Source organism: Plectropomus leopardus, chromosome 18 (assembly GCF_026936395.1).
Source record: "Plectropomus leopardus strain MGB_pleo_1.0 chromosome 18, ASM2693639v1, whole genome shotgun sequence".
Classification (NCBI taxonomy): domain Eukaryota; kingdom Metazoa; phylum Chordata; class Actinopteri; order Perciformes; family Serranidae; genus Plectropomus; species Plectropomus leopardus.
In genome coordinates, this window is record NC_142193.1 from 6,014,316 (window position 1) to 6,030,568 (window position 16,253).

At 38.1% G+C, this 16,253-nt stretch overlaps 1 protein-coding gene across 1 annotated transcript; it reads left to right on the forward strand.

The window, feature by feature from the left end:
* Positions 1-922: 922 nt before the first annotated feature.
* LOC121956514 (ras-related protein Rab-35) lies at positions 923-15,167 on the forward strand. The gene is made up of 7 exons (XM_042504775.2): positions 923-1,085; positions 3,813-4,730; positions 9,112-9,162; positions 11,082-11,205; positions 11,316-11,440; positions 11,818-11,942; positions 13,159-15,167. Exons 2-7 carry the CDS (start codon positions 4,676-4,678, stop codon positions 13,306-13,308), a joined length of 630 nt encoding a protein of 209 aa, XP_042360709.1. The 5' UTR covers positions 923-1,085; positions 3,813-4,675; the 3' UTR covers positions 13,309-15,167.
* Positions 15,168-16,253: the final 1,086 nt, after the last annotated feature.

Below are 16,253 nucleotides of genomic sequence, written 5' to 3' on the forward strand. Positions count from 1 at the left end.
GACCGGACACTGGTTTTGGCTGATGTTGCAATTTTGAAACTGGGATGGCGACATCATTGTTAGGTGTGTCTTAACTGGTAGTTTCATTTCACACAAATCTCAGATAATACCAATTCAGCACTGTATTTTAGCGTTTGTGATTAAAGCTCAAGCGGTCTTGTGAAAGCGGTGTAAGTAAAGTGTACTAGATGCTTTTTTACCTTTTGGTGCAAAGAAAATGTAGAAAATGGTTCGGATCTTGTTTATGAATTTGTCAGAGCTGACATTTGCACTGTGTTTAATATAGGACAAGCCTTATCCCAAAATATCCTAAATCTATATCATAGACACTAAGAATTCATTAATTAAGTTCAAGTTATTTATCATTTTCAGGTTCATACTTGTATTTTCAGTTTCCACAAAAACATATTTACATGCATTAATGTTCAAAAACTTTTTTTTTACACTGCTTGTACTCATATTTTGTCGGAGCACTCTGTTTTAGGACCTGTCTTTTTAGTTTAGTTTGTAACATTCTGCAGTGTGTAGCAGACTGTACGCATGTCTCTGTGGGTGAGCTTTGACACTTTCATCGTTTTTATATAACACCTATACCTGCTTTATATTAAAAAGAAAGAAAAGAAAAATAATATCGAAACATAAATGGTGCACGCTAAAATAAGGGATGGAATATAGCGTAAATAAGATACAATAGATAGTAATTGCAAATTAATAAACTGAATCTAAAGAGAATGTAGTAAATCTATATACAGAATTACAAGCATAACTATATACATATATAGTTTGTGTTGTCATTTATTTTTATGACCTTCCACGAACAAAATATAAAAAATTCAAGTAGTGGGGCCTGAGTTTGTACCCACACAGCGGTTGTGTGTAGCGTTGGTTTTTTTCCCACATGACGTGAACGCAGCATCAGATGATGAGAGCGGGTCATCAGCTGCAGACAGTCAGGTGTGGTCGGCGGGGAGACATTCCGACCGGAGCGGTGATTTAGCGGACTCCACCGGAACAAAAACAACGTCAACCGCGGGTCCGTAAACATGACCCAGTGACCGAGTACCAGCAACAGACACGTAACCAAAGTAAGTTTTATTTATCTGTTCGTTTGTAAAAATGTCTCATTCCAAGTTTCGCCGAGGAGTGAGAAGTTTTCTGACGTCTTGGTGTTTGGAGCACGTCAGTGGCAGGCCGGGGTCAGGCCCAGACACCGTCACTCCAGACTTAATAACAAATCTGCGAGTTTTAGAGTCGCTTGACTTCTTTGCAGCGAGTTGCATCTTATTAAGCACGAATTTTCATTTTCTTGAATTGTCACGGTCTCGTTGCTACTCCGGTTAAAGAAGTCCGTGTTAAAATTTAGGAAAATTTCACTTAACTTTAATTCGCTGTTTCACACTGCTCAGGCAATACCACCAACGATGTAACGTTAGCTAACGTTATGTTAGTCAGTAGTAGCCAAAACCAAGGTGACAATGAACTTGTTTGACGCAAAAACAAACCCACATTTGTGCTCTTAATGTGTGCCGAATTGAAAAACGTCTCTTTTGTCGTTACTCACACATCCATATAACCAATTTAAAGGGTTAGCCTAGCCTCATTAAACTCTCTTAACGAAAAGTATAAGATTTTCCAAGGAAGCTTGGCGTAACATTCCCAGAACGTGTCCAACAAGATGAACTGTTGTTCACACACAACCCTTGCTTTAACGGCTCAACTACAACCAGATTAATAAACATTAGTCTCACGGCAGCAGGTCTTTCACAGCAGAAAAACATCTATGTAGTGTCGACCTTTTATTAAACCAGCGCTGTTTTGGATTTTTATTCGTTTTCAACACGGCCCGCAGCCGTCATTGTTGTCAGTTCGTGTTCGTAGGATTTTACGCCAAACTACGTTCAAAATCTTTGTCAAAAATCTTCTTGTCTATTGGCAAGTGCTTGTACCCCATAATTAATTAATTAAGACTCTTATTCTCAAACGATAAGAGTCATACTACAATTCGTCATCTCCAGATATGAAATGATGTACTGAAGTAAACATTTAGTAAATTATTTTCTGTACTCCACACAGTGTTGATGCAAATTCTGTTTGGGGGATTCAAACTAAGCCTAAATGACTCATGACCAAATCGTTTATTACGGCGTTTTCATCTTTGCTGGTATACAAATAATCATTTAATTACAAGCTTTTGAAGCGACGGGCAGCGTTATTTTCCTGGCATGCAAAACATAACGCACTGGAGCTAGAATTGCTCGCATTAGCAAAGTCCCACAGATTACTTTCAAAGGCAGCGGCAGCCTTTCCTGTTTTCATGGAAAACTGCCCCAACGTCAGCCAGCCATACTCCACTGTTTTAACATGACGTCCCTGTCCAGCCTTTAGTGCTAGCCATGCAAAAGCAATGACAGCTGGACAGACAGCGAGCTTTCATTGGTGCTACCTAGCTGTTCCCAGCTAAGTCATGGCAGAGACGGTTTAGAAGAGCATCTTTAGTTATAGGATGGGGGTGGATAAAGCAGGATGAGGAAGTTATATTTAGTGACTCAGCTGTTGTTTGAGGAGCTGGGAGGGAGGTAAGGAGGGGCACACAATGCATACAGCAATAAAAAAATAACCGATAAGCTAAGTGGCAGATGACTTAGTAGTAGACTAAGTATTTAGATCCTTTACTGAAGTCAAAGTAGCCTATTAATACTATAATGTGAACATATTCCAAGTAAAAGTCCTGCATTTACTTGAGTAAAAGTAGGCAAGTATTATCAGCTAGATCTATTTAAAGTACTAAAAGTAAAACTAGTTATTGTACAGCAAAATGTTCCTTGTCAGTGTTTGACTGTTATATATCATATATATATATATTTTTTGATTAATACTACTGTTGCATTATAATGTGTAAGTTGCATATTACAGCTGTGGATGTTTAAGGCTGTGCTCATATTAACCACTTTATGTACTGTCAGGTAGTTTAATCTACAGCAGTGCATTATATTCTATAAGATCATAATATGTTTGCAGCGTGGCTGTCCTGTGAGGATGTCAGAAAAACAGACTTTTTCAGCTTTGTCATGATGCATTTTCCAGCTGATCCAAGAGGGTTTTTAGAGATTTAATTCAGCTTAAGAAGAAGGAGAATTTTCTCAGTTAGAAAGGAACAAAACATTCAAAATCAACATATCTGGAAGGTACATGGTTTTCAGTGGACAGGATGGGAATGAAAAACTAATCTGCAAAGTAGCTAAAGCTTCTCAGTAAATGTAGGGGAGTAAAAAGTACATCATCTATCTCTGAGATGTAGAGGAGCAGAGGCATAAAGTCTCATGACTTGGAAATATTCAAGTAAAGTACATGTATTTCAAATTTGTGCTGAAAGGTTCAATATGTATATAGGATTTATCGGAATCTAGTGGTATAGAGTTTCAGATTGCAATCAACTGAAACTTGTGTGCCAAGCATTGAGAATAATGATGATGGTCGACACAAAAATGTAAATAGTCTTATCTAGAGCCAGTGTTTTTATATGTCCATTCTGGGCTACTGTAGAAGACCAACTCCATATTTAGATATATACGGCTCATTCTAAGTTAACGAAAACACAGCAATTCCTATTTTTTTTATTTTAAATCAAGGAAAAAGTAGTCTTGAATATCATACACTATTTCTGCCAATCGATGCACTAAATCCTATACACTGGGCTTTAAGTACAGTACTTTACTAAATGTACTTAGTTACAGTTGACTACTGCACAGTGGTTAGTCTGATTGTTGTGTTTTCTTTTAACCCCTTTATTATTTTCCTCTTTCTTTGTTTAGCACCTTGTTAAACCTGGGCTAAAGAGAAGCAAGAAGTGAAAACCCTCCTAATGTCATGAAACAGGGAACAGTTGACTTTTCACCCAACCACCAGAGGAACTGAAGTGACGATAAGGGATCAGCTTAAAGGAACCTCAGCATATGTAACCACTACTGAACTGCAGCCAAAAAGAGGAACATCTCAGTTTCTTGCTCCTTTATAAAAAGGGATGGTGTTAATGAGTGAGCAGTGGAGGAGTTCAGGGCAATAACTGGATTTATGATCAGCTGTCAAGTCACCTGCACATTTGGCTGCCAGAGCAATAACCACATAATGCCAAATTCCACTATTTTGGAGCCTTTCCAGTGTTTACATGCATAGACCTCTGTGAAGACGTTTCCTTAAATGTGGGACTGCATCCAAAGGAGAAACGAAGGAGTGTCCACATTGCACTGACACAACTGTGAACGTTCAAAAAATCAATGAGTGGTCACAAGTTGGAAATCCCCTCCTGGAGTGTCACTGGGTGGAACTGGAACCAAGGTGGAACCACGTGGCAGCTCTCGGCCATCAAGCATGAATCATAAATGCAGAAATCTTCAGAAACACTGCTGCCTGCTGTGGTTTCAATGTGAATCCAAAACGAATGATGTGAACATCTGAACTGAAACTCTTAAGGATAAACCAAAACTTAAAGTTGCAGAAATTCAACTGGAATGTGCTCTTATTGGCACAAGGATCCCTACAACTTTTGGACAAACTCTTGTGCTACACTGAGCTCGTAGCATTGGAAGGAAGAAAAACACAACCACTGGGGAGATCAGGAATCAACTCTCTTCTATGAAACTGATTTTACTTGGAAATACAGTGAGAAGCCTTCCAAATGGCAGGGAAGGACTACAATCATCTCTTTAAGCTGCTCATCATTGGAGACTCCAGTTAGTGCATCAGTTCATTCAATATTAATCTGAAATCAAATCATGTAGTTTATTGAGTCCCAGAAGTCACTAATGGCAATATTAGGTGACTTATAAGTGAATATATGTAGTCAGTAGTTGGCATGCTTAGGAAGCCCAAAATTCAACATTTAAATTGATTGACTTTTAATCAACTGGTAACAATATAGGTGAAACTAGTAAAAATAGAAGTAGCTTTTTATTGAAATAATATCAAGTACATGAGATCTCTGTCTCTTTTTAATCTTGTTGCATACTAGTTTGTAGGAAAATTAAAAGTGCACGTTAAACATTGCCCAAACCTGCAGAGTTTTTACACAAAAAAGAAACTTAGCCTGACCATTCCAGATCAGACATTATGACTTGTTACAGTAGGAAGTGCACTGGTTTCACTTGTCTTTGCCATGGAGAAATGTCCTCTGTGAAAATGGTTTGCATGGCTCAGCACTCCCCTCAGTTTTGGAACCACTGTTTTAAAGTTGGAGTGCGAGACTTTTAAGGCCCACTCACACCAAACCAACATCAGAAATCAAGTGGCATTGAAAGCCCCAAGCTGCTTTGCCTCACCTCGCTGTGTCTCTGCCAAAAAATGGCACATGAACAAAACAAACGGATAGCCAACTAGCACGTACAGTATGTTCCGCACCTGCATGAGAGGAAATACTCCTCCATACTAGCAGACGGCGGTCATCTGTACTCATCATTCATAAAGAGAAACTGGAAGACTGCCTTGATGCTAGTTAGCCAGTTAGCATATTAACAACACAATCCAATGTTGAAAGAACAAAGCATATTTACACAGGGCAGTGAACAACAACAGCACAGTTTTACACACCAGTTTTAAAGGGGTGACACAAATTGATGCAAAACTTGTCATCCAGTGGAGTTCTGCTGCTCAAACTACAGGCTGTACTTCCACATTTTCCTAATGCCTGCCTTCAAGATTCAGACCTGCCTTGGACTGAAATCCAATCAAACTAAAAAACGATCAGAGAATACAGATTATAGAATCAAGATTATGTTACTACACTGCCTATTTCTAGCCTTAAATGTTCTTGGAAACAAATTTCAGTGCCATTTTTAGCTATAATAGCATGAGTTTTTGAACAGAAAGTGGGGGCCATACTGCTTCCTTCACAGTGAATATGAAAGATGAAAATCAGAGATTAAATGATAAAAGCAGCGCTGATCAAATATAAACCAGAATTCTGTCACTGCATTGCAAATTTCTCACTTCAAATGTTCTCAGAAAAATGTTTTAGCTTAACGTTGAACTTTCATACAAGATTGTTTCTTGTTGGCTGGCTGCCTTTGTTTCACATGTACAAGTTCGCATTACATCAGCCACCAGTGGGAGCGTTTATCGCTCTGATGTGGTGTTATGTATTCTGGTAGTTGTAGGTTTTCCTTCTCTTGAGGAACAATCTCTTTTTTTCCTTATTTCTCTGGTCATGTGGCAGAAATTTCAAGAGTATTTGCGTCTTTCTACTGCATAGACATCCTAATTTTATAAGAAGGCCATTTTTCCAGCAGTGAAATACCTCTGAAAGTAATGATAGGGGTACATATTTGAGATGAATTTCCAATTTCTGTATCTTCTGAATTACACAAAACTAAGACATTAAGACATCAAAACTAGTTTTAGTAAGGAAACTGGTCTGAATTTGATCAGCACGTGTTTTCCGTTACTAATTTTGTCAAATTTAAATATACTTAAAGAGCTGAGTTTATATGAATACGTAAGGTGGTGAAGATGGTTATATGAACACGCTTTGTTCATATATGTTGTATCAGCAACCAAAGCTCGGTTTATTACAGTGACTGTGCCATTCACGGACAGCTGTCCTCCGCTCCAACACTTCTGGAAGTCACAAAGTGTGTGTCTGACTCAGTGAACTCTCTGATTAAGAAATGCCCCGCAAGGGTTCAGACCAGTTTCAAACCACCTACTGGCTGACTGTCTAAACAAAGCATTAACTGCTTCATATTTCAAAGCAGCTGTGTGCTTGTTTAAGCGAGTTTCAAACTGCACAAACTTCAGACTAGCTTCAAAGTGGGTTAAACATCACTGCTTTGGAATATTGAAATAAGCCGTACTGCTTTGATATCAGATGTAGTCACTGCTGTTTTCTGGGCAAGTGAGTTGCCTGCTCTGAGCTTAGACATTTTTTTAATTCTATCAATGTGATTTGTTTATGCTGATACAGATTCTTTTTTTTTTTTAATTCTGGCTTTGATTTTTGTCTTTAGTTGACTATGAGAAGTCACAAAACATCCGATTATTTTGGAACATGGGCCACTTCCCACTGGTTTTTACATAATTTATAAGATCTAGCATTAGGTTATTCTGTATAATTGTAAATATGATTTGGAACATAAAAAAATCTGTGCTTTTAGACCAAGAGCAAATTATTTTTTGTACAGTTATTCGATTGTATTGCATCAATCTGAGCATTTGGTGTCCACAATATTGTACTCACTACATGTGTGTTTTAACAGCCAGTGAGCAGTGGTGTAGATGGAAGCTCAGTAGCTCTTTTTTCCCCATCTAAGTTGATACCCTGCATTTGAATGGAAGAATTCAGTTGTGTCAGATGCTATCAGATGCCACTGGCGTGTAGTAGTGCCATACCTCTAAATATTTTATTGGCATCTCAACACGTGGAACTGCTGACTCAGTAAATATACTGCCCTGGACTTCACTGTACCACCAACTGTCATAGCCGCTGCAGTAGTGGGCTAATCAAACGTCTCATAAAATGGAAGAATGCTTGCCATGATTGGCTGCAAGCATAACCATACAAATAGTCATTTCCAGTTGCTACAGCATCACAACAGTTGGTATTGTTTTCACCTGGTGTGTGTGTTTGTTTGTCATCATGGCATAATCTGTTCCTGGTGACATCTGTTGTAACGGGAACTACCACAAAAGCCCTCTTGTGTTTTTTTACCAGGTGTTTTAGGTCTGTCTATCAGTCTTTCTGTGGAAAGATTTTGTGAACAGGATTACTTTGCAAATGTGCATGGTGCAGTCATGAAACTTTACAGGTGTGTAGTTAAGATCACAGTGAAGGCCAGGTTCAATGATAGGTTAGGTCCAGGAAAAGGAGCTGGAAGTATTGATGTAGGAAGTCAGGAAGGGGCTGTTCTCTACATCTGGGCACAAGAAGGCCTTGTTTGACTTCAGACGTTTCGATACTACTTGAAACTGGGTTACTTTTTGCAATGCCTTAAAGGTATCAAACACCGTACCCAGCCCTACTCATACATTTGGAAATGGTTCCAAGTCAGGACTTGTTCCTATTACTCAACCCTGTTCAGGGCTTTGTTTTACCTTTTTACTCTAGAGGATTTATTTATATGCAGGTGAATTCCCAGTGATAATATCATCAGGCTTTTATGTTCCTGTAGAGAACAATTTTGAAATGTTTCCTTGAAGAGTATGTCTGGAAATATTTCCTAATAACCCCAGCGTCATCTTTATCATAAGAAAAAAATACAGCTCCATCTGTTTAACTTTTGAATGGTCAGGGTGCACTTTTACCCGTTAAAAGCATTCAGTGTCAGGTAGTCAGAGAGTTACAGTTTTCAGTTTCTGATGGTTCGCATAAGTTTTGTTGTTATTCTGGCTTAACTGGGTTTGCTTAGCCTTGTTTTTAAAAATATGTAACAGTATTTACTGATATGTATTAATATTTTCTTACAAAATTCTTGGACTCGTCAGGCAGCCTGTTAGTGGTAGTTGTTTTGACAATTTTTGGACTCTATAGTAATGTAGATCAAATGTGATATTGTCATATATCAGGAGATTTCAGTGCAATTTGATTTTAATAGCACCATTACTTAAATATTTTTGTTGCATTTTTACATGCAGAAATGATCCATGTAGCAAATGCAAGAAATCTGTGCTTCTGGACTTGTATTTTCCTCTTTAGTTACACAGAAATTGTATTGGGTTGTTTTTGGGTTTATGGGTAAAACATGGTCATGGTTGAGTTACTACCACTTTATTCTGGTTTGTCAGGTCTCTTTTGACAAGTTTCCACTGGTTCTCTTTGGGCAATTTTCTGCAGATTATTTAGGACAGTTTTTTAAGGATAGCAGTTTCTCTTTAATCACTTATTTGTCTCTGGTAGGATTTCAACCTTTGCCCTAATTTTTGCTTTGTTTCACTTTTGTTATCCTGCCCTTATCCTGCATATTTTATGACATGCCTGGAAGAAGTCTGTCACTCGGGACTTTCTGATAGTAAACCTACAGTAAATATACAGTAACTGGCTTGCCTGTTCCTCATTGGTCACTTTCATTTCTCAGTTATTTGCTTGTTAATTTGGTCTCTCTGATCTGTCTCTCTCTCTCTCAGATGTGGGGAAAAGCAGTCTTCTGCTACGCTTTGCAGACAACTCTTTCTCTGGTGAGTTACCAAAGTTTGTTGCAAGTCAAATGACTCCAGAGTGACACACATAGTCTTCTTCGAGGCAGGAAGGAAAAGTATTTTATCAAGTCAACTCATCTTATCACCTGAAGAGTTACGCAGAGCTGTCCTAACCTGCTCAGACAACATGCTGACATTGTGAGGGAAGGATGGGCACATAAAACATAGAACCTTTGATTTCCTTAAATATATTTATGAGATTAAATTATCTGACATACAAAGCTATGTCCATTTGAAAGATAGCATGTTTCTTGCAATTTCCAGCAAAATCCATTGCATACCTCACAGATGCTTAAAGTGGCAATGAAGCCTGACTGTTGTGTTGCCTCACATCGACCAAAAAGTTGCTCTTGAACACAGTGCAAAGACTACAGCTAACGGCCTACTAGCACTTGTGTTCTGTGCATATGTCAGAGGAAATAATTTTCCAAAGCAGCAGGCGGCAGTAGCATATTTTCATTATTCACAAAGGGAATCTGGAAGACTGACAGGACAAATTTCAGAACACAGCCTTATGTTAAAAGAACAAATGATATTTACTGTGTGGTAACATACAATAACATCAACAGTTATGAACTGGTTCTGTTAAAGAGTTCATGGACAAAAAACATAATCTTACCTTGTACAACAAGCAGGGTTCCCACAGTCATCAGTCATGGAAAACCTGGAAGAGTCATGGAATTTTAAAATCATGTTTTCCAGGCCCAGAAAAGTCATGGAATTAGTAAAAATCAATTTAAAGATTTGGAAAAGTTATGTAAATTTTGTTTTGTGCACTGTGTAATGAAATTGTTCCAGTACTCTTCCATGGATTGTGTTCCAAGTAATTTAACATAACAGAAAATGTATTTTCTGTAGCTGTTGATGTGACGTTGCTCTAAATTTGACATTTTATTTACTGTCATATACGTTTCTCCATTTTTCCATTCCATCGTGTGTGTCAGCTACCTGAAATTTTTGAGTAGAATTTGAATCTAATACGTTTGAAAAAAGCAGTGAAAGTGGGACAAGAAAAAAAAAGTTATTAAAAAAGTAATTGAAAAGTTTAGAAATTTTGTGTTGGAACTCTAAACACGTGTGTGTTAATCTCACGCCAGCTGGACTTAAGTCGTTTGTTTGCTTTCCTCACTTTTGTTTCTCTTTGCGTGCACTGAGCTGAACTGCCAATCAGAGGGATTTCTCTCACCGATGGGCTCTGCTGGCTCCAGTGCCAATTCAACATGCTGGATCAAATGAAAAACGTTCAACAAGTGTGTGAACAGTGTGTGAACACTGGCGGACACGTCCCAAAACCTCAGGCAGCAGACACACCAAGCTATTGGCTGGTGTTCATTGTCAAGCCATTAGTGAGCTTCTGTTTTCATGAGTTTTCATGGTGTTTTCCTGCACCGTTGTTACTTGTCAGCCTTTAGCGGCTGCTTGGTCGATTCAGCATGTTGTCGGAACCGGCAGAGTGACATCTTCTCTGACTGGCAGTTCAGTTCTGTACACAAAGAGAAATGGAAGTTAGAAGGTAAACAAACTTTTTAAATCAAGAGGGCCTGAGGTTCAAACAAACTCGTGAAGTTTATTTTTCAGCCAATGAGCTCTTTATCAGAAACGGTTTGTAATTGATTGTATTATTGTTTGCTATTTGAATTGGTCAAACCACAAAAATGATGTCCCACATTGGGAAAAAAAGGAAGCATATTTCCTTATATATATCTGTGCTTTCAAGATGTAGCTACAAGATCTCACCTTGTTTGTGTTAATCCTGATCTGATGTAAATGCTTTTATCTGCTGTCTTCATCATGATGCTTACTTTTGATGCATGCAGGTCATGTTCCTGCACACAGATACAGTACAGGGTTATTGTGCTGTCTTTTTTTCTGATTTTTGTTGGTCCGCTGGTCTGCAGGCAGCTACATCACCACCATCGGCGTGGACTTTAAGATCCGGACAGTAGAAATCGATGGAGAGCGGGTTAAGCTGCAGATCTGGGACACAGCGGGCCAGGAGAGATTCAGAACCATCACATCAACGTAATTATCTCCAGACCAAAGCTGGTTTTATGTTCAGGAATTCTCCTCACTTTGACTGTAACCTGATGGCATATCACATGATTAATTCTGTTCCATCTTTCTCTCTCCAGCTACTACAGAAACACACATGGTGTCATTATAGTTTACGACGTGACAAACCCAGAGTCATTTGTAAATGTTAAGAGGTGGTTAAATGAAATCTCCCAGAACTGTGACAACGTCTGCAAGATCCTGGGTGAGTCAGCTGCGTTACTGTTTAGAAGAATTCGGTGTTTCATGTTCTCTGCATAGTGTTAAACATTCAGAGCGGCACATTTATTGGTTAAACAGTCTCATTGCTTCTGTGTGGCAGCTCTGGTGCAGGGACTTTTTATTATCCAGGAACCAAAATTAGAACAAGGTTTCTGTGGTTGAATAAAAATGAGTTTGAAAAAAAACTCTTTTTTTTTTTTCAAAAAAACAAGGTGTACACATTATATACTTAACAGGATAATGTGTTGTTGGTTTAGTTGGGCTTTTCCTGCATTTTGATGGAAATGATAAAAGGTTGAAATTGTTCCAGTTCTTAAAGAAAGTGGAAATAAAGGTAATTTTTCCTGCTCACTCCAACAGTGGGAAACAAAAATGACGACCCTGCCAGGAAACAGGTGGATACCCAGGATGCTGTGCGTTTTGGGGAGTCGATGGGGGTTCGGGTGTTTGAGACCAGTGCCAAAGAGAACATAAACGTAGAAGAGGTAACCCTAAAAGTCATCCAGGTTTTATTTGATATTTCAGAGTTTCATTCTGTTTATCAGATAATGTAACTGAGGTATAGATATATGTATAGATACTACATGATTTCTTTTTGTACAATTTTAGGGCTGCAATTAATAGTATATTCCAACATGTCCACTTTTCAAGCCCAAAAAGTTTTCTTCTTATGAATATTTTTTTAATAAAAGACTTAAAACACATAGTGAGTATTCAAATTTTAGATGTTATTATAGCCATTATACTTTAAAAATGACCTAAACAAATACTTTAGTTGCAGATTAAAGATGCGGTCAGGGATTTTAATACAATGCGCTTTTTGTCAAATCCAGCAAATGTAATCTCAGAATCTGTTTTTTTGTCCATTCTGTGTTTGCACTGAAAAAAAAATCCGGTGTTCATACACAGTCTACTAAATACTATTCCAGCCAAATAGCAACAGAAGGTGTTTGTGATCGTTAAGATAACAGAGGAGAAGAGGAAAAATCATTAGGTGGGTTTCCATTCAAGTTGCACAAATTTAAATTGCAAATACGAAATATGCCAAATGGAAAAACGTCAATTTTGGAAAGCTCCCATTTAAGTTTCTATGCTTGCATGAGATGGTATTTAAAAAAAGCCATATTTTGCAAAACTGCAATTGAAGTAGTAGGGACTGGCTCCCTCTGACATGATGCAGTAGGCGCCACAAGAGGTGTTACTGCATCACATAACTCTTTAAAAGTTAAGCCAATCATCCCGAAGGGCCTTGCCATTACATTATTGCTCACGTAACACGCCTAAGTTGCCTTCGATTGAAAATAATGACAATGTGCGGTGGCTGCATTAGAAATAACCCTGCTAATGTTTTGAACATCCATCACCATGCTTCTTGGAATGTTATCGCGAGAGGAGAAGTTGCATAACATCACCTAATGGAAACAGACATCTCGCAATTGTATGTTATCATATTTGAAAATAATACTTAATTTTTGCACAAATCTGTAATGGAAACCTACATAGTGATGTCCAAAGAGAAAGGCAGTGGGTACCCACTGCCTTAAATCTGTCACATGCTAACATGCTTACCTCTATGGTGTGTTATCTTCCTCCAGAATTGCTGACCCCACCTTTAAATTTCTGTCAATTTACTAATTGATGAATCCACCAATTGTTTTCCAGTCACTTTGAAGACTCAGTTTTGAATGTTGCTTTGTTCAGATGTTTATGGCCTTCACCCACATGGTGCTCCGGGCCAAGAAGCAGAGCCAGAACAGAGCCGAGAGGGAACGAGAGCGGGAGAAGGACACCGTCAATATCAACGCGCAAAGGGACAGAGATCGCAGGAAGAGAGGGAAGAAATGCTGCTGAGCCCCAAAACAGACTGCACAACCACTCATCGCTTACACAAAAAGCATTTAAAAACGATTGGGAAAATGTGCCTTAGGAGATAAAATGTTTCAGTTCTGTGTTTCAAACTGCAGATGTGAATGTTCGAAACTATGCCGGTCACTATTTACTACGCCAAGTTACAACCCAAGAGGCCGCAGGTCATTGAGGTCGGTTGTGAATGGAACTGAGGCAGAGGGAATTACAGTCTGTCAGCACTGACTGCATGGAGCAGCTTGGAGGTTACGTGAGTTAAAGGATCGTTTTTGTGGTGTTGTTTTTAGCCCATTTACTACAAATCAAATTTTAAAATGCAGCCTGTAGTTTTTTCAGATTGTTGCTCTTCTGGCAGTGGGGCTTAATGATGGAAAGTTTGATGGGTTCCCTCCAAGATATCTCTGCAGCTAACTGCCCATAATACCATGAAAATTCCTTTTTTAACATTCATGCTCCCCAGAGGATGAATCCTCATATTTTCACTGACCCTTGGACTTGTCATTGGTGCACAAAGATGAGAAATCTATTGTGACAGTTTGCCATAAAATTTAGAGCACATTCACATTCATCTTTAATATTGATTAATCATTTTTTAGCCCAACTAGCTACTATAAAGTTCTAAGAAAAGGCTAAAATATTAGTGTGTTTATTACTGGACTGCAGCTAGCAGTCTTTTTAATAATCTGTTAACTGGCTGATTATTTTCTTGATTAATCATTTTATCTATAAAACATAAGTGTAAAATGTCCGTCACAATTTCCAAAAAGATAAGGTGATGCCGTCTGTTTTGTGTTACCAGCAGCTCTAAACCCAAAAACATCTCAGGCAAGATATTTCAAGTATAGTTTCCACAAGTTTATGAAATGTTGTGTTGACATTCATGCTTGCCTGGGGAAGAATCGTAATTGTTTAGGCAATCTCCAATCTTTCCTTCGCTGCCAACTTTAAACTTTCCATTTGAACACAAAGAAAATATTTAGATTTATTGGGCATATGCCATGAAATTTATTGACCCTCTTCTTCCCAAAATGATGAACTATTTGACTCTATATGACTCTATCTATGACTCTTTCTTTAGTGCCATTCTCTTGGCAAACAAAACATTTTTAGCCCATCTCTGTTGTATTTGTATTACGGAGTCAGAACAACTCTGCTGCCTTTAGGGCCTGCTGTCTTGCTGAAGTGCGTTTTTTCCCGCTGTGCAAGCTTAAACATGAGATCTGGTTTAAGGCAATCCATCACAGACAGTCATGCAAAAGTGAAAAGTCTGCTCTTCATTTCCACAAATAGCTAACATAACTGAAAGTCAGCGCAGACGTGATGTAAATTAGCCTACGTTTTAAGTCACTGCAAGATGATTTCAATATTTTAGTAACACAAATAGAAAACATTTGATGCCTGAAAGGTTGACAAAAACACAACAATCTGCTTTGAATCATGGTGGTGAGATATTAACTGTACATGACTGTGGTAAATGAGCTAAAACGTACAAAAACTCTGCTATGGTCCTTTAACTTTGCACTAGTGAACCACTGTTATGTGCCGATGTTTTTGTTTTTGTTTATCTTAATACAGTGAACATGTTTTACCACTGAAAGGGAACTTGTTGCAGTTGTTACTGAATTGTAACTGTAACACACTAACTGGTGTGATGAGTGCAGTCCAATGTCTGTATGCCTTATTTCAGTTAAAATAAGGCCAGTAATAATTCAAGACTACAAAATGTGTGTAACCTCGACCCAGTACAAGCCCCAAAATGTTCAAGTCATAGGTATGTTTTTTTTTAATATAAATATCTGTTGCCTAGCAAATGTGTCCAAATGCAAATAAAGCAATAAATCCAGTCACTGTTTGTGTCTGAAAATATTTCATACTAAACCTTAAGGTGGAAATTAATGTAAAATTCAAAAATAAAAAAATAAGGGCATCAAAAAGCAGTGGAAACTGCCTCTCAAAACGAAATCAAAATTTAACACCTTCTACCTTGCATTTTAAAGTTGGATTTTTTATGTAAGGTGTCTTAAAGTTGGAAAAATAGTTTTTCCCCACTTTTTTCCCACGTCATACTAAATGCATTTACATGATGTACTGACTGAGTTTAAAGCTGTAGTTGATAACTTTTATCGAATTTTTTTTTCATATTTGTTGTAACATCCAGACATCCAGACAGTAGCACGTCTCAGATTATCTCCAATAATCAATAATAATAATTATTATTATTTGCAAGAATCAACTGCGACTTAAGTTCAATAACTAATCAGAGCCGATAAGTCTCAAACACAGCTTTCAATCATGTCAATCACTGCTCATGAACTGCGGTCAGAGTAGGCAGCGCGACCAAATATGAATCAAGATTCTGTCACTACAATGTCATTTTCTTGCCCCAAATGTTTTCAGAAACATAATTTAGGGGACTGTTTAGACTTCCTTATAATACATCCATGGTTTGGAAAGAATCTGACCTGGCAGCCATATTGAAAAGAATCGAGCCACAATCAAGCACCGCCCAACTAAGAGGAGCAACTATACTCGACCTGGGACTTGATAGCCCAAATTCATCACGTGTTTCTTGTGACTTCTGTCCCACCCATGGTCTCCCTAACCCTTCCCTTCCCTAACCCACAGAGACCAAAATTTCCATCACTGTCAGGAAGTTGCTCCTGTCATCTGTTCATACAGCAATTTCAAAGGGATTCAAATGCTGAAAAAGCAAAATGTTAGGGGAAACTGTGGCTTAGGAGAAAAAAGGATAAATGCGATGTGTCCCTGGTTAACTTAGTTCAGAAAAACACACAGGAGACTAGGGATACATGATAATATTGGCACATCACCAGTATCAGCATATACTGGCTTTAAAATAAAACATCGGAATTGGCCATAATGCGGATCTCTGCATGTTATTTTTAAACCTTTAAATTTTTTTTCAGTTG

What these genes read in the sequence shown, in the direction of transcription:
- LOC121956514 (XM_042504775.2), top strand. Translation starts at nt 4,676, where the DNA reads ATGGCAGGGAAGGACTACAATCATCTCTTTAAGCTGCTCATCATTGGA. An exon ending in GCTCATCATTGGAGACTCCA is followed by an intron (nt 4,731 to 9,111) that starts GTTAGTGCATCA and finishes TCTCTCTCTCAG; the next exon opens with ATGTGGGGAAAAGCAGTCTT. An exon ending in TTCAGAACCATCACATCAAC is followed by an intron (nt 11,206 to 11,315) that starts GTAATTATCTCC and finishes TTCTCTCTCCAG; the next exon opens with CTACTACAGAAACACACATG.